Genomic DNA, 19,630 nt, shown 5'->3' with positions numbered 1-19,630 from the left:
ACTGGGGGTCCTACCCCTCATCCATAACCCCACACCGACAGAAGTGCCGCCAAAGAGCGAGCCTCAGTGGTAGTCTTTCCTAGGAATCTACCTGAAGTAAGTAGCAGATGCACTTGGGGGTCAAAGTCTTATCATACAGAAGCATGTCTAAGGCTGTGCCATGGAAGTCAGAAGCAGAATTTGGCCAGTGGTAGAAAATGCAGCCAATCTGGATCAGTTAGGCTGACTCATCACCATTCAGGATTTCCTAACATGTACCTCTTTTTCCAAGACTTAAAATTGGCTTGACTTTCACACTGGCTTAAAGGGCAGCACCTTTCCACTTATGATAGTGAGATGATGGAAATTCTGTCCAGTGCAGAAGAGGAGTTCATATGCTGACTACCTGTTTTAACAGACATTACCCAGGGCTTCCCTGGTGGCGCAGTGGTTAAGAATCTGCCTGCCAATGCAAGGGACACGGGTTCGAGCCCTGGCCTGGGAAGATCCCACATGCCTCGGAGCAACTAACCCTGTGCGCCACAACTACTGAGCCTGAGCTCTAGAGCCCGCAAGCCACAACTACTGAGCCCATGTGCCACAACTACTGAAGCCTGCGTGCCTAGAACCCGTGGCTCTGCAACAAGAGAAGCCACCGCAGTGAGAAGCCCACGCACCGCAATGAAGAGTAGCCCTCGCTCACCGCAACTAAAGAAAGCCCGCCCACAGCAACAAAGACCCAACACAGGCAAAAGTAAATAAATAAAATAAATTTATTTAAAAGAAAAAAAAAGAGACATTACCCATGTCTTTATACTGATCCTGCTACTTTTCCATACACAATAGACACAATATGTAAAAGTCACAAAATGGGTTTTAAATATAACTGAGGACTACAATACTGGCCAGTTTGGGGCAGCAGTACAGGTGACTGTAATACTGAAGAAACTTCAGTGGGGCTAAATAAGAAAAATAAACTAGAAGAAAAGCTTAATAATGACCACAGTAAGGAAACCCAAAGATCTGAAGAACAAATACATTTTAAGAATGAGTTTAGTCTGGGGTACACTGAAGGCCAAAATACAGACAGTAGCTGGCATTCCTAGAACCTCTGAAATGGTCATACTCTTGGATTAAATATGAATTTCATCATCAGGAACTCACAGAGAAAACATCCAATTACTGGCTACACACAGAAGCTGACTCCTTGGCTCGGGGCTCATCTCTGTCTGGGGAAAAGATCTACCTAACATCAGAGCCTAGACAAGCAAAAGTCAATGCCAAACAGAGTAAATGGGAAGATCAAAGTCACCTCTCGAGTAAGACTCTTGTTGGACCTGAGCAGACAAAAGAGAGGGATGACCGGGGTTCCCCTAGGCACTTAGGAAGAAGAATGGGAGAGAGGGTGGAAGTAGGGGGATGGCAGTAGGAAGCCAAGAGTGAAAATATTTTCTTTCTGCAAGAAGGCATTTGCTGCCTCTTTAGGAAAAAACCCTGTGTCTGATATTCTAGGAAGCTAGGATGTTGGCTATGGGAAACCATTTAAATTTGTTAAAGAAAACTAAAACAATGGTCTGTCCTCTATCAGCAATAAAAATATTTAACAGATACTTAAACAGTACTAAGTGCCAGGCACTCTTCTAAGCAATTTAATCCCCATTACAAAACTGAGGTAAGTATTTTCATTTTACAGATATGGAAACTGAGACACGGGAAGATTCAGTAACTTGCCCAAGGAAATACATCTAACGAACAATAACTAGGACTTAAACTCAGACAGTCATGCATTTGACCACTCTGGTGCCTTACTCCCCAAACAAAGCAAAAACGAAACACTGCTAAGAGAAGAAGCCTCTTTATCTTCTGCGAATAGGACCTAGCCACTAATGGCTAAGAGAACAAACTCATTCCAGCAATCTGCCCACTTCCTCAAGGCAGCAGACCCCTGCAGGCTGCAGCCAATGGAGTCACAGGGGATTCCTATGGGAGAGCCTAGAAAGATTCCAAGCTGTGAAAGGAGGAAACCCTTCAAAGGAAAGCAGACAATTAGAGCTTAAATAATGTTTGTTCAATTAAACATTCTAGGAGGTAAATTCAAAAGTTGCCTCTTGAAAAAATGCAGCAGCTAGTTTCTGAAAGGCTCTGAGAAATGAAGATTTCTCAATGCTCATCCACCATTAATAGGTTACTAAACAAAATCCCAAGAATTATTAAAACTTGGGAGTTGAGTGGAATCTTAGAAATTATTTAATCCTTTGTTTGCAGGCCAGAGCAGATAAAGGGATGTGCCCAAAGATGCCAAAGCCGATACACATTCTGAACTCCCATTCCTCCCCTAAGTTCTTTATCTCTACCAATAGGGTAAACAGTCACACAGTTATCCAAGCTAGGAATCCTTTTTCTTAGACCCCCTCATGCCACTTGTGGCTAAGTCCTATATTTCCCTTTCTCAACTATTTTCAAAGGCTTCTTGCTCCTTTAGAATCAAGTCCCAGCTTCTCAAAATAGCATTTAATAGTTCTGCCTCAAGCAACTTTTTGGAGCCCTCATTTTCTAACCCATCCTGTTAACCCAGGCATCCACCTAACTGGATTCTTCTCAGAGCAAAGTACATTACAATGCTTCCATATTTTGTTTATGCTTTTCTCGCTGTCTGGAATGTCACTCTTTCTAGCCATCACCTTCCCTTGACAAGATCTTAACCATCTTTCCATGGCTAGCTCAAATACCCTTTCCACCATGAAATCTTAAAAAAAAAAAAAAAAAAAAAAAAGACTGTAGGTCATTATAATAGGGCTAGATATCAATGAAAACCAGGGCACCAAAATAGAAGTTATCCATAAGTAACTACTAAATTAGATTCAACTACCAAAATCAACAGCTTCAATTTATCTGAATGATATTCTACCAGGCTTTGTGGTAATCATAATAATCTCAATTACTGAGTATGTTACAGTTTCCAAAGAGCTTTTATCTGCATAATTACATTGAATTCTCCCACAACACACGTGAAAGCTTGACCAGGCTAGTATTGCTATCAACACTCAACCAAAATGGGAAAAGACCCAGAAGTTAAGCGGCTTGGATGAGGACACACAGCTAGTAAATGATAGAACCTAGCTTCTCCACTTCTATTTTAGTGTGCTTTCCACTACATCACATTGACTCCCATGTGAATGGTGGTGGTACTCAGTTTTCTCATTTCTAAACTACCCAACCTTCTCTATTTACCTATGTTAACTGTCCATTTCCCCCAGACAGGGTGATATAGGGACATGTAGGTAAATGGAGGGCTTCAGCAACAGCTCACAAAAAAAGCAGTAAACAATCTTTTAAATGTGATTACTTTCAGAAAAACTGCCCCTAATCTGAGAACCAGCTGCTTAATTCCAGTGCATTTCCCTACGAGCCTATGTTCTCTCAACTCTAATTCAGGTAGGATTTGGAACTGAAGGGAAAGCAGAAACCAAAAGCATCCTTATTCTCACACTGACTGTATAAATTAGCACTGCCAATGTGGCTGGAAATGCACTTCCCTTACTATTTCACAGTAGTTCTATCTTCCCTGGCCTTCCACAAAATTGTCACTCCACCCTGAGTGTCAGGTTTAAAAATGACAAGAGATGCACACAGTCAAAAGCTAGCAGGAGAAATCTTATGTTTCACATGTGACAGTCCTTTGTTTTCTAAAATCAAGCCTCCCCCCGCCGCAATTGCTTTTAATTATGTTGTATATATAAGAGGTCTAGTATTAAAGATAATTTATGCTAAGAATGCAACCTTTCAAGAGAAGTATCTGGTGAGATCCTACAAGTCCAGTGATTCCTTAGCATCTGGTTAAGAGTATTTCTTTTATTTCTTTAGAGAGGATTTATATATTGCTTTAAAGGACCTCAAGTGCTAAATATCAATGCTAATGGAAAGAAGCAGTATCAGAGACAAATAACAGAAGAAATTATTTTTATTTGACTTTGGTAGAAACTTCCTGTGATGTTATAGGCCAGAGAGTCAGAGATGGGGTTTTCACAGGGTCAGAATTTAATGAGATTAATACTTCTAATGCCAAAAACTTTAGGGATTTGGGGCCCAAAGAAAGAGGCAGCGCCTGAAATGATCTGGCATTTTAAAACCTAAGCTGCCGACAATATGCATATGAGAAAGAGATGCTTGTATTTAAACACAGATAGTTTAGCAACACAACGAACCTTTCTTAGGGAGGGAGATTGTTTTGTTATGTTTTGTTTTTTACTGGAAGGAATAATGTAGTGGGGGAAAAATCATACTAGGACTCAGAAGCCCTGGTCTCTTATCCTCGCTCTGCTACCACCCTGCCATGTGACTTTGGGCATGTCACCTCAGACTCATGTCCACACAAAAATGAGATGAGGTGGAATGATCTTTAACACCCCTTTCCCTATTTTGCACCTTGAATTAGAATAATAAAAGGAGAAAGCATATGAATAAGATGGGATCTCCTAAGAGGTAGGTCTAAATCCCATTCTAGCTCTCAAAAGGCTTGTTTCCCATCCTCTGACACTCCAAATATGCAGTACATATTACTATGCAGAACAAAGAGGCCTCCTGGATTTGGGTCCTAAGTGTAGCCTAATGAAAAATGACTGATGCTAATATCTAGCAGAGAAGGAGGGAATATAGAAACACATTACTGTAGAACTTGTTTCCTCATACAGATAGCCACAAAATTAGGCAGGGTTGATGATCAAGGTGTTAAAGTGAAGCATTTTGGAACAGAACATACTACATCTTAATTATTCTGGGCTTCAGAGGTGATTAAACAATCCTCAAGGTTTCCTTAATGTGCTAAGAAGAAAAATGAAGAAACCCAAAACTACCGTTAAGATCAGAAGTCACTTAAAAAGGAACACAGTGTACAGGATTTTACTGGACCATAACCAACACACTTGCTTTGTTGCAAAGAGGTAGTGTGTCAGGAGAGGTCAAAACAGGAAGCATTTAAAAGTCTGCTTACAACACATCATCTGGTTAAACTGTCTTAAACTTACTCACATGTGAATTAGAGATCCAGGGCTAGATTTAGTCATATATAAACAGAAACTCAGAGCAGGTCCTTCCAATGCCTTTTGGCAAACAGGCTACTGTTTTCTCAAGTATTCTGATTAGAAATGAAGAAAATATTAAAAGGCACAAAATTGCATAGAACAAATTCCTGATTGCCTATGCTATAATCTTGGAAAAGCATGCTTTTAATAGATGTACAAAATATTATCTCCTCACATCTGTAGAGCAGATCACAGTTAAAGAGCTTTCATACTTATTGACTCCCAGGGTCCCTTCTGAAGCATGTATTAATATGGGGAAACTAAGGAAGACGAGAAAGCTCAGTTGAGGAAGGTTAGATAACCTAGTCAAGATCTCATGAGACCTAAGTGGATAGACCAGACCAGAGGCCTTCTCCTAGATACAGGCAAGAAACCATTGTGGACTCTTCAAGAAAAATGATGCCAAAATTACATCCTTTATTTTTAAAAAGGAGATTCTGGCAAAACAGGAGAGGGCCAAATTTATATCCCAAAGTCTTTTATGCCACTTCTACCTAATCTTTTCTCCCATCACAATTGCAAATTATGGTTGGTGAAGTAAGATGTATCAGAGAGTAAGAGATCCATTTTTAAAAGCTTATGGTTTACATGGATCAAACCCACACCCCCTGCAGTGGAAGCCTGGAGTCTTAACCACTGGACCACCAGGGAAGTCCCTGTTTTTCTTTAATTAACAATAATCTTTTGACCTTCCTACAACCTGGTTTCTTGCAAAAACTCCTATGTATCCTGGCTCCTCCCTTACCTCTTCAGGGCAGTCCCTCAGAGTCATCTGAGAGGCTGTCTTCTAGGCTTAAGTCCTCAGCAAGTCCGTCAAATAAAACGTAATTCTCAACTTAAAAAAAAAAAAAAAAAAAAGCTTATGGTTTAAATAATAACTTCTATCTTTTTAAAGTCTTTTTGGACAGATTTCAGGTAACATGAAAATTAGTTTTTCTTCATCTGATCTATAAGCATTTTCCTCAGATGATGAAGTTCTTTCTTCATGGTCAAGACTATCTCACATTTTTTGGCACTTCACATCAACTAGCACATCATAAACATGGCAAGCAAGATAATTCTTGTTTGACATGATCAGCAATTCTACTCCTAAGTATACACACAAAAGAACTGAAAGCAGGGACTCAAACAGACACTTGTACACCCATGTTCTTAGCAGCATTATTCACAATAGCCAACAGATAGAAACAACCCCAAGTATCCATCAACAGATGAATGAATTTTTTTAAATGTGGTAGACATACAACGAAATATTAGTCAACTATAAAAAGGAATGGAATTCTGTTATTTGACAAAATGGATGAACCTTGAAAACATTATGCTAAGAAAAATAAGCCAGACACAAAAATGACAAATAGTTTATGATTCCACTTACATGAGGTAGCTAGAGTGGAAAAATTCACAGAGATAGAAAATAGAAGTTGCTAATGGATGGGGGGAAGGGGGGATGAGGAGGTATTATTTAAGAGGTTCAGAGATTATTTGGGATGATGATAAAGTTCTGAAGATGGATACTGGGGATGGTTGCACAATATGGTGAATGTACTTAATGCCACTTCAAAATGGCAAACTTTATGTTATGCATATTTCACCACACACACACACACACACACACACACACACACACACACACACACACACACACACACAAAGGTATCTGAAATGTGGGATGGCCAAAGGGAACCATCCTATAGAATTGAGAATATATGAAAAGGAGAGAGAAGATGGTAACTGGTGTAACCATAGGTCAACCACTCATTGATTCAATAAACATACACTACTAAGTACCACCTATCTGCCAGGTACTATACTAAGCCTTGAGGATGTAAAATGAATACAACAGACTCCAACATTGTTCCCAGGGACCTCAAGAGTCTAACAGGGCACACAGAAAAGTAAAGAGACAATTACAACACCACCACAACTGGTAATTACTGTGATAGGGATATATTCAAGGTGCGAGGGAACTCATAAAAATTTAATATGAGGGTGGAGGGCATAAAGGATACCTGAAAGAAGTAAACTCTATGCTGCAACTAAAAGAATGTTCTTAAGAGGGCAACAGAGTATTCCAGAATCAGTAACAGCATATTTTAAAACCTAGAGTACTCAGAAGACACGCTGTGTTTGGGGAACTGAAAAGAAGTTCAGGGAGACTGGAAATGGAATGTGAGAGAAGGGTAAATGGCAAGAGAGGTGGCAGAGGAAGAGAGCCAAAAACTTAGAGAATCACTCTGTGAACTGGAATGAGAGGATGAAAAAGGTGGCCAGAAAAGTGGAAAGCCAAGGGAAGCTGGTTTCAAGGAGAAGGCCTGGGCCCAGAATATGGTATTATCTTGGCAAATGTTCCATGTGTATTTTACTGTTGAGCGTAATATTCTATAAATGTCAATTAAATCAGGTTGGTTGATGATGTTCAAAGTCTTCTATATCCTTAATGCTTTTCTCTCTGCTTATCAATTGAGAAAGAGGTAGTAAAATCTAACTATAAATATGAATTATTTTTCTTTGCAATTCTATCAGTTTTTACTTCATGTATTTTGAGGCTCTGATATCAGTGTATAAACATTTATAACTGCTATGTCCTCCTGATTAATTGGTCCCTTTTTATTATTATGAAATGAACTTCTTCATTACTGGCAATATTCTTTGCTCTCAAATCTACTTTGGTAGATATTAATATAGGCTGGACACCTACAAACTGAAAAAAAGATGCATGTGAACTGAGACTGGATTCCACTACTAAAATTAAAATCACTAGACTAATGAAAATGGAAACTAGATAATCAAGTGGTAAGAAATGAGTGAGTGGTGGGGAAAGACCACAGAACTGGACTTCCCTGGTGGCGCAGTGGTTAAGAATCCACCTGCCAATGCAGGGGACATGGGTTTGATCCTTGGTCCAGGAAGATCCCACATGCCGTGGAGCAACTAAGCCCACGCACCACAACTACCATGCCTGTGCTCTAGAGCCTGCGAGCCACAACTACTGAGCCTGCGAGCCACAACTACTGAGCCCATGTGTCACAACTACTGAAGCTCACGTGCCCTAGAGCCCACGCACCACAACTACTGAGCCCATGCGCCACAACTACTGAAGCCCACGCACCCTAGGGCCCATGCTCTGAAACAAGAGAAGCTACCGCAATGAGAAGCCCACACACCGCAACGAAGAGTAGCCCCTGCTCGCCGTGACTAGAGAAAGCCTGTGTGCAGCAACGAAGACCCAACGCAGCCAGAAAGTTAAAAAAAAAGAAATAAAATTTAAGAATTAAAAAAAAAAAGAAAAAGACCGACCACAGGAGTGATAGATGATTTTGTGAAGAAACATCCTCACTAGAGAAATTAATCTGGTTAATGATTCAAAGACTTATTAATTTAAAATTTTCATTTAAAATATTTAAAAATTTTTCATTACTCATAAAAAGAACAGACTTAGAATTCTCACTTTATCTTTTTTCTTGATAAGCCTTATTTTTTATAACTTTTAAAAATAAAAGTAGCATATACACATAATTATATTCTGATCGTATGTGCAGAGTTCAGAGTTATCACAAAATAACGATAAATATGTGATTACCACCAAAGTTAAGAAAAATACCATTGATACCCCACCAGAAGTTCCCCTCATACCATTTTACAATTGCTACCCTTCCTTCCTTCCCAAAGATAACCATGACTCTGAATTCTAAAGGTCTTGATTAATTTTTTTGTTTTTGAACTTCAAGTAAATTGAAGCATACAATATGTATTTTTTGGCTGGTTTATTTCACTCAACATAGGTTTGTGGAATTCACCTATGCTTATTACTTTAACCGTAGTTATTTCATATTTATTTATATATAGTATCCTAAGATGTGAATATACCACACTCTATCCATTTTACTATCAATGAGCACTTAGGAGATTTTCACTTTGGGGCTATTAAAAGCAATGCAGCTCTGAATAGCTTTGTACATGCCCTTTGGTGCACAAATACACACATTTCTGTTGAGAACACATTCAGGAACGGAATTCTTAAGTTACAGGGTATACATATGTTAACTTTAGAAGACACTGCTAAGTAGTTTTCCAAAATGATTTAACAATTTATAGTCCCATCAGAAATGGGATTGATCCACATCATTGTAAGATCTTGGTATTAGTGTTATTTTAATATTTAGCCATTATTACAATGTGTAGGATATTATATTGAGGTTGCATTTCCCTGATGAATAGTGTTGAGCGTCTTCTAGTATTTTTATTGGCCATGTGGATATCTTCTTTTGTGAAGAGCTTACTCAATCCTCTCATGAATTTTTCTGTTGGATTATCTGCCTCATTTTTATTCATTTGTAGAAGGTTTCTGTATATATTGGACAAGAAACTTTTGACTATTATTTATGTTGAAAATATCTTGTCCACAGACAATAAGCCAACCTAATGAAGTAGTTCTAAGAGACTCTAGGCTACAGGCACTTGTGCCAATAAATGACTGAACTTTATGTTCCCTCTACCAAAACTTTGGCCACTATGAGAATATCCTATGGCTTTCTCACCAACAACTGCCTTTAACTCAAAATGGAAGTTTAAGTCCTCATTTTCAATAAGTGGTCCTATATCCAAAGATAACCTAAGTCTCTGGGCTTAACCACTTGTCTCCTACATCAAAAAAATGGAAGCAAAATGAACAAGAAAACATCTTTCTGATTCCTTTGGATCCCAGAGGGCAGCACCGCTGAGTTTCATTTACATTGGCGGTTATTGGCTTTTGTGAGAGCTGAACTCTTCTGGTAACCTGACGAAAGCTAGGAATGTTCTCTCCTGGAATATCTCATATACCCAACCTTTTGTATATGATTTCAGGGGCTTATAAACCATGGAAGCCTAAGTTAAGAATTTTTAAATTTATACCCTTTAAAGTACGGAAATAAGAAAAATATATATCAAGTCTCCAATCCAGTCACCTTTTATCAAGGCAAGCTCTCTGGACACTTGATTAAATGCCATCATGTGTTAACAATTCACCATACTTGCTTTGTACATCCTGATCTGAAAAATGGCATCCCCAGGAAGCCTGAATTGTCAAGGCCATCCTCTTAACAACTCTGGAATCAAAGTCTCTGCTGACTTTGCTATCCATGGTATTTACCTGTGGTTCAAGTTAAGGCCTGTTCCAGGTGAGCCAAGCCATAGCCAACCCACTGCTGAATGATGAGGGACTTGCTGGTTCAACCCTTACCTGTTGCTATGCTTGGACTTTTCTCGGTCCTTCTCCTTGTCCTTCTTGTGTTCTTTGTGCCGGTGTTCTCGATCTTTATGTTTATCTTTGTGTTTATGAGAATCTGTAACCATAAGAGATGAGTCAGTAAAGAGCAGTCATGAGCTATCTCCTGCCCACCTACCTTGACAAGCTGGTCAAGAAGCACAATGACAGGATTTAAATGGCATGGTAGCCATAACAGCACATTCCATTGGAGGGAAAGATTTCACAAAGCAGCCCAGACAAGGCATCCCATTACCCTGCCTCTAAAACCAAGATGTGTTACAAATAAGCAGGAAGGGGAGGGGAGTCAATTCTACCATAAAAGGAAGCAACAGTTTGGTATTCTTCTCGTAGATCAGGTACTATGAAGACTAAGCCATAAATGATTCGAAGGGATAAATCTTGAACACTGACTTTCAAGATCAGATGGTTATCTATGTAACTTCTGGAAAATTCAAACCTTAAGAGATACCTGTTTTTTAAATCACCTTTAATGAAGTATAATTTCTATACAGTAAGATATACAATTTCAAAGATAAAGTGTGATAAGTCTAGCAAACATATGCACAGATATAATCCCCACCACAATCAAAATTTAGAATAATTCCATCATCCCCAGAAGTCTCCCTTGTGCCCATTCCCAGTCAATCCCCATTTTCCATCACCAGCCCAAAGCAACCACTGATCTGCTAGCACAATGAATTAGATTTGTCTACATTTCTAGTTTCATATGAATGAAATTACAGAATTTACTCTTTTGTGTCTGACTTCTTATGCTTAGCAAAATTTTTTTTACATTCAACCATGTTGCTGGATGTATCAGTAATTGGTTAGATTTTTATTAGAATGGTATCCCATTGTGTGGATACACTGCAATTTATTTATCCAATCACCTGTTGATGGACATTTGAGTTCTTTTCAGGCATTGGTTTTTACGAATAAATCTGTTACGAACTTTCATATACACGTCTTTGTGTAGATGTGTTTTCATTTCTCTTGGGTACATACTTAATAGTGAAGTTATAAGGTCATACGGTAAGTATATGTTTAACCTGATAGGAAACTGCCAAACTGTATTCCCAAGTGATTGTATCATTACACATTCCCACCAACAACGGATTAGAGTTCCAACTGCTACAAATTCTCACCAATACTTAGTATTATCAGTCTCTAATTTTAGCCATTCTAGCAGGTATGTAGTGGTATCTCACTGTGGTGCTTTTTTTTTTAAATAAATAAATTATTTATTTTTGGCTGCGTTGGGTCTTCATTGCTGTGCGCAGGCTTTCTCTAGTTGCAATGAGCGGGGGCTACTCTTCATTGTGGTGTGCAGGCTTCTCATTGCAGTGGCTTCTCTTGTTGCAGAGCATGGGCTCTAGGCGCGCGGGCTTCCGTAGTTGTGGCACGCAGTCCCAGTAGTTGTGGCTCACGGGCTCTAGAGTGCAGGCTCAGTAGTTGTGGTGCACGGGTTTAGTTGTTCTGTGGCATGTGGGATCTTCCTGGGCCAGGGCTCGAACCCGTGTCCCCTGCATCGGCAGGCAGATTCGTAACCACTGCACCACCAGTGAAGTCCCTCTCACTGTGGTTTTAATCCAGTTTCCCGATTAAATGATGGGCAACTTTTCATGTGCAGATTGGCCACTCATATATCTCCTTCAGTAAAGTATCTCTTCAAATCCTTCCCCCACTTAAAAAAATTTGTCTTATTCCTAAGTTGTAAGAGTTCTTTATACATTATCCATTACAAATTTTTGGTTAGACATGTGTATTGTGAATATTCTTTTTTTCTAGGAGCTTTACAGAGGTAAGGGACAGGGAACATTTTTTTAATCTATAAAGATGTCTAGTTGTTCTAGCACCATTTCTTGAAAAGACTGCCTTTTCTCCATTGAATTGCCTTAGGCCTCTTTACTGGAAATGAAATGACCACATAATCATCGATCTGTTTCTGGACCCCATTTTATCCTACACACACACACACTATCTTGACTACTAAAGCTTCACAGTAGAGCTTTTTTCCATAGTAAGTTTTGATATCAGGTAATACAAGTACTTTAACTTTGTTCTTTTTCAAAATTGTTTTGGCTATTCTGTCTTCTGTATTTCCATATAAATTTTAGATTCAGTTGGTTGATTTCTTTAAAAAAAAAAAAAAAAAGCCAGCTGGGAGTTTGTGTTCATAGGACAATTTGGAGAGATGTGACATCAAAACATTACTGTGGGGCTTCCCTGGTGGTACAGTGGTTGAGAGTCCGCCTGCCAATGCAGGGGACACGGGTTCGTGCCCCGGTCCGGGAAGATCCCACATGCCGCGGAGCGGCTGGGCCCGCGAGCCATGGCCGCTGAGCCTGTGCGTCCGGAGCCTGTGCTCCGCAACGGGAGAGGCCACAACAGTGAGAGGCCCGCGTACCGCAAAAAAAAAAAAAAAAAAAAAAATACTGTGTCTTTGCATCCACGAACATGGTATCTCTCTCCACTTTTTTAAGTTAGTGACTCTCAAATTTTAGTGTATCAGAATTAACCCAAGGGCATATTAAAAATGCAGCTCACTGGGGACACGTGACCCCAATGTTGAATATGAATCAATTAGAAGTTTATGTATCCAACACATGTGGTAGTTTTAAAATACGTCCAACAGATTCTTTGATACTCTTCCTTTCAAGGTGTGGCCTAATTTCCTTCTCCTTAAATATGGGCTGGACTTAGTGACTCACTCCTAAAAACAGGATAAAGTGGAAATGTCAGTGTGCAATTTCTAACACCAGGTCATAAAAGGCACTGGATCTTTCTCCTTGCCCTGGAGGAATCCAGTTGCCATACTGTTAGGACATCCAAGCAGCCCTATGGAGAGGCCCATGTGGTGAGGAACTGAAACTTCCCGACAATAGCTACGCGAATGAACCACCTTGGAAGTGGGTCCTCAATTAAGCCTTCAGATGACCGCAGTCTCAGACTCTGAGCCAAAACCACCCAGCTAAGCTGTTCCTGGATTCCTGGTTCACACAAACTGTGTAAGACAAATGTTTGTTATTTTAAGCCATTAAATTTTGAGATAACATGTTTAATAGCAATAGATAACTAACAATAATGTATAGGCAATGTGTGTGTTCACACTACTCCTGGCTCACAGCAAAAAAAGAAGCCACATTTGGCACAATCCATTAAGTATCTATTCTGTGCCAGGCCCTAGGGAAACAGAAATTTGCATGACCGTACACCTAGCTGTAAGAAATTCTCATCCCACAGAGATGGGAAAATAAAATCATATGGTGTCAGAAATAGGACTTGAACCCAATCTTCCATGTAGCATAAAGAACCCTCCAATTTCTGAAAATCTCAAGTCTACAATTTTAAAATGCTGAGTCAATCTGATACAAAGTTGGTGGCCCCTGTTCACTTGACAATAATTAATACCCTCATTACTTCTATGCCCAACTAGCACTTACGTTTAAAACCACAATAATGACAAAACATGCCACCAGCACTACAACCTGGAATGAAGTCTGTGTTGTTTGATTTTGTTTACAGGCCAGATTTAGCAAACAAGAAACAGAACATTAGGATCTGCTATTATGGCACAAGCATATGGCAGGGACATAATATATTAAAAAAAAAATTACTCTGTGTATAATTCAACAAACACAGAAACATGTCCAAAAAGACTAGAAGATAGACACCAAATGTTAAAAGTAGTTTGGGTGGTAAATTTATAAGCAGTTTGAGTTTCTGTGTGTATACTTTGCCTTGTTTTCCAATTTTTTCCCGATGAGTCACTTTTATAATAAAATAAAGAAGTTACTTTTTAAAATTACCCAGCTTAAAAAATTTATTTTGACAAGTACTGGTGTACACAAGGAAAACATATTATTAGCTCACTAAAAAGCACTAAATTTAAAGAAAAAGAAAACTAAGTAAAAGTTGAAAATAATTCCAGGTAGGTTTTAGATGACCAGTCTGCCCAAAACGTTGTTTTAAGTGCACAAAACCTTAGAATCAATTTTGAAAGCCAGGTCCCCAATTCTTTCAATTGCTAATCTAAAAACATAAAACCAGAATGTCTGAAACTTAAAGAAACTTAAAGAAAGAAACTTAAAGTTGTAGCTGAAAATCCCACTAGTGCAAGTAAGACCTAGGTCAAAGATCTGAAACCCAAGTGCCCCTAATTTTAAAAGTTATTACATGTCTCCTGTATGCTCAAATTGTGCTATGTGTGCTGTGACAGGTACCAAAAAGAATAATATGTGACAACTTCTTCAAATATCTGAATAGCTATAGTATAGTTCCACATGGCAGCCTGGGCCTTCTGAGGAGAAATGACAGGGAGGCAAAATGGAATGAGGCATCTCATGAACACCAAAAGTGTGTAAACAAGCTAAATTACCAACTGACAGGGAAACCACCATAGAGATGATCTGCACTATGTAAACTGACAGATAAATAACCTTTAAAGATGCATACGCAAGTACTTCCAGGTGAAGGATGTCTGCAATTAGCTTTAAAATACTCTCAGGCAAAAAAAAAAAAAAAATTGGAGCAATATGGGAATAGAGAAAACAAGATTGGCAAGAGGTTGATAGTTATTGAAGTAAGCAGATAAGATACGTGGGAGTTCACTATACTACTCTCTACCTAAATATGCTTGAAACTTTTCATAATAGAAAGTTAAACACTATCTTTAAGCTTCGTCCCTTTCAATCCCTTATTTTTTCTTCTTATATAGAGTACAGCAAGGAGAAGACCAGCCTAGTTCAAGAGAGGATTTGTGTTAAGGAGCAGTAAGAGATAAAGTCTGATAGATGAAATTAACCCAAGTCAGGGTGTCCTACTCTCAGGATGACAAGGAGCTACTTCAAGCAGAAAAGGAACAAAATAAAAGCCATACTTAAGGAGGATTAATTGAAGGGCAGTGTGGGTAGAAGGTAAAAGCAAAATAACTAGCTAGTGTTTTTGAAGCAATCTAGAAAAATGTGATAACAAAGGGATTGAGAAGAAAGGAGAAAACATAAAAGCATGTTGAAAATGAGGAAGTAGAATCCAGTTCCAGGAACTCACTGGTATGTGTAATCAATAAATGCAGGGGAAGAGTCAAAGAAGACTCAAAGACTTTAAGTCGAGGTGACGAGAACAAGGTGCCTTGGAAGAAGACACAGGAAAGCTGTGCAGAACAAAAACGAAGAGAACAAAAAGAGTGAAGAAATGATGAAACTAACTGAAGTCATATTGTATTTAAGGTAACACTGGGAAATCTAAAGATCCTGGTCAGAAGAGATGCCGATAAGGGCACAATAATCTACATCCCCAAAGTGAAAATGTAGACAGCATACTAATGGACTTGAATATTACTTTTAGTACATACTCTTTCCCTTATCTGGAATTCATCTAAGAATAGATATTGTTAAAATGTTTTGGAGAAAGGATCTTGCCACTTCAAGCATCTGTTAAATGCAAAAAGAATTGTTTTGAACTTGACTGGAGATTAGAAATGAAAGGTGTAAACCACCGTATATTAAGTCACCAGAAAACCCCATTCATTGTGAATTCTGGTCACCCAATAACCTCTTGATGACAGGTGTTTCAAACCCTAGCCTTCAAAAATTCAAGATAAAGACATGGGAGGAAGATCGATCCCTGAAATAAGGCAGCCTTGAGAAGATGTTAACAACTAATTCCTTTCACTCTAACTTAACTAGAATTACTCCCTAAGAATAGGTATGTCAATGAACAGAGAGAGAGAACAGGAATCAACATTTTCTGTTATTGTCACCTAAGATGTTCCTTGAGGTTAACAAAGATTTTAAGTAAAGAGACTTCCAAATGACAAAAGAGGTAAGTATCTGTGTCTTCTCAGATTGCAGGAATAATTAAGATATGAACCCAAACAGCCATCGGCAAGCAAGAGAAAAGGGGCACTAATATAGGTGCTGAACCATGCTAGAGTACTTACACTGTCTCATTCAATTTTCTTACTACTCTTACGATGAGGAAATATTCCCAATTTCACACAAGAGTAATAGTTATCCCTTTCTAAGGGTGCATTCTGCACAAGGTAGTATGCTTTATGTATTACCTCTAGTTTTCACAACTCTGGGCAGTACTGATTTCACCAAATCTAATACACATTTTTGCCTCTTAAGACATCTCTGAAAAGGTGCATATGGTTCGTATAGAGGGGGAATTTGGCAATATCCAGCAGAACTAACTCACATACTCTGTTTTAACCCAGCAATCCATATCTAGGAATTTAGCCTGAATATATATTTTAAAAGCAGAAAATTTATGCTGGTCTATGTATATGTGAAGGCAGAGAAAATTAGGTCATCAGAGAAGAAATCTTAATTTTAGACTTGCTAAAATGGATTAAAATTCCTTTCCTATCTCCAAAAATCTCGGATGTCAAATGATTGACCTTAAAGCAACAGTGTTTGTATTGCATCATGATGCTCCTATATTTAAAAAGGTAACAGACATTTTTCTAAATGTCTACACATGAAACACATGGGTGTCATTACCTCTGTCTCTTACACCATGGTAGAATTTTCTACTTCTCTGCCCTGTTATTTTTTAGAAAGGGTAGTAAGGTAGTAGGATTATGAGCATTTTGAAACAAGTCTTAAGAGTAAAAATAATGAATCTGGGTTACCTGCCTCCTTTGTTTCCAAGTGAAAAGTAATATAATGAGGAGAAACAATCTGATTCCACCGGAGAACAGAAATAAAGAGCCTGGATCCAACAGGGCAATGAGGCATTAACACAGACTTCCTGGAGGAGGCAGTATTTGAACTAAGTCTTGCTAAAGGCTAAGAGGGAGTTAGCAAGGTAGAGGGAATTCCCTCTCTAGAGGGAATTCTTGGCAGATGAGCCATGAAAGTCAACTACCTATTATTACTATCATGATTGTTGTTGTTGTTGTTATTACTGAGAAATGTATCTTCTCATGATTGAGCAAAATTAAGTGTGATGTACTTCCTGCCAGCTAGGAAATGGTAGAGTTGATTCTTGTCAGGGCATACAAGAAAATAAAATCCCAGAGTTATATTTAATTTGCTTTTCTAAACCATGTGTCCCAAAAGCAGTTTCTTAAAAAAGATATAGATACACTTCTACTGCTTGTAGCTTTAGAGTCCCAATCCTCTGCTTAGACAGAAGAGAAACAAAACACCCAGGAATAAGAAACTTCAGTATCAACTAAATCCAGCAAAATTTGATCCAACTGTTATAAAGTACCTGAAAGCTGGCCTAATCCCAGGATGACAATGAAGCTGCAGGTTTGGAAACCAGTCCAGAACCGGCCCCAAGTAGCCAAATCAGTATCACGGTGTAAGATGAAGAGTTCACTCCTCACAGGGAAACCAGACACATATACAAATTATATGAAAAAGGAAGCCAAGTCCATAAAACACTTTGTTAAATATGTTCAAGAATGGGAAGTCCCCGGCAGTCCAGTGGTTAAGACTCCACGCTTTCACTGCTGAGGGCTCAGGTTCAATCCCTGGTCAGGGAACTAATATCCCACAAGTCACTCGGCAGGGCCAGAGAAAAAAGAAAAAAAGTTCAAGAACGATGCCGTTAGAACAAAAGATCATAGTTAAACCCTAATGACGATTAGAGACATAACAGACAAGCACAGAAGGTTGGAAACAACCTCTGAAGGAAGCAGACTGGTTCAATAGAGTGAAAAAGATCCAATTCAAATCTTGTTCTACCACTGACTGTATGACCTTGGGTAAAAGTCACTTAACTACTGGGTCTATAAGAAGGCAGCATAGGTTAGTGATTAAGAGCTTCAAATCTGTTCATCATTGACTTGATACCTGTAATCTCAGTAAACTCACCTCTCTTATAGATGAAGAAATTGGGGCTCAGAAAATTTAAGTGACCGGAAAGAATTTTAACTTCAAAAGTCAATCAGATTCTTTGTGTATGGTTGTAATAGAATTCCTGGCTAATCTTCACAAAATTCCAAACATGTTCACAACTGTCAATAAGGTACAATTGTTACTGACCCCTCTTCATGATTAATTTACATCAAACTGAAATAAGCCTACCCAATCATTCCAAATAACTTAGGGTTCAGGTTTTATACATGCATTTAAGGTGGCAACCATGCCCATTCACCTTGCCTGACCAGCGAACGATAAATAAAAGGCTGTCTGATTTTCTTTCCTGGATGCAGCTTACGAAGAAAGAAGTAAAACTTTGGCCTGATCTAACAATCCTGTACCCAGAAGCCTAAAATACCTACTGGTTTTAAGGGATACACTGCTAAACCAGTTAACACCCCCAGGTAGAAATATTTGCATGAGTTTAGTGGTTATCAGCAGGTGGCTAACAGTGTTACCAAGCTTATTACAAGCTACATGGTGACTTAGGTAGCTGCATTAAGTCACTAATGCAACTACAATTCAACCCAAGCACAAACATTTACATTTTGTTAAGAGAGAAAAGGCAAAGATTTCTGACCATTTTATCAACTACTCCATGATCTTTAAGGATTTTACCACTCCAACCTTATTCTAAATGATTAGGGTAATCAGATCAGAGCAGGAGAGTCCTTTGCTTCCTTATAAACAAAAGCAGAGACTTTTCTGGTATAAAGAAGGGTTCTTTGCCAAGCTTTGAGGGAGACCTCTTTACACTGACTTCTGACAACAGGTTTTGAGACTTAAAGCAGTAGCTGTAAAATATCATGTGCTCTTCCTTCAAAGATAGTCAAGTGTGTGGAGGATGGGGGTGGGGAATAGTTATTCAACCAAAAGATGCCTTCCCCAAAGAGGCCCTCAAACAACATTGTCAAAGATAATCTCTGCTCATCTCTGACACACAGATATATAGCCAGTGCCTTAGGAAAGTGGACAGTGGAACGATTTGGGTGAAAACAGTGGGTGAAAAGATTAATTTTCTAGGGACTTCCCTGGTGATCCAGTGGGTAAGAATCTGTGCTTCCAATGAAGGGGGCCCAGGTTCGATCCCTGGTCAGGGACCTCGATCCCACATGCATGCCACAACTAAGAAGCCTGCATGCCACAACTAAAGATCCTGCATGCCACAACTAAGACCCAGCACAGCCTAAATATTAAAAAAAAAAAAGAAATTAATTTTCTAAAGAAGATATTCATCACCTGCTCATTTATTAAATCACTTCTATTGGGATAAATCCTTGTATCTTCTCCTTCCTCCCTGACCTTTAAACCCATGGATACCGCATCCCCAGAAGCTGGAGTTTTAACAAAATCCCCATTTCTACTTAACACTCTACATCCAGTATGTTCTAACACTTTGAGACTGTTTTTGTCTAGGACAGACAACAAGCTGGTCTCAATGATAA

At 38.8% G+C, this 19,630-nt stretch overlaps 1 protein-coding gene across 1 annotated transcript in view; it reads right to left on the bottom strand.

Annotated features, from left to right (window-relative positions):
• TOP1 (DNA topoisomerase I) overlaps positions 1 to 19,630 on the bottom strand; it is an 86,253-nt gene that overhangs the window by 45,960 nt on the left and 20,663 nt on the right. The window contains exon 3 of the mRNA XM_004310903.4: positions 10,282 to 10,384. Within this exon, the coding sequence (XP_004310951.1) occupies positions 10,282 to 10,384 (103 nt within the window). The remainder of the gene's footprint in view (positions 1 to 10,281; positions 10,385 to 19,630) is intronic.

This window comes from Tursiops truncatus, chromosome 15 (genome assembly GCF_011762595.2).
Source record: "Tursiops truncatus isolate mTurTru1 chromosome 15, mTurTru1.mat.Y, whole genome shotgun sequence".
In the NCBI taxonomy this organism is placed as follows: Eukaryota; Metazoa; Chordata; class Mammalia; order Artiodactyla; family Delphinidae; genus Tursiops; species Tursiops truncatus.
The sequence above is the reverse complement of the archived record's forward strand: the minus strand, read 5'-3'. Positions and strand labels throughout refer to the sequence as shown.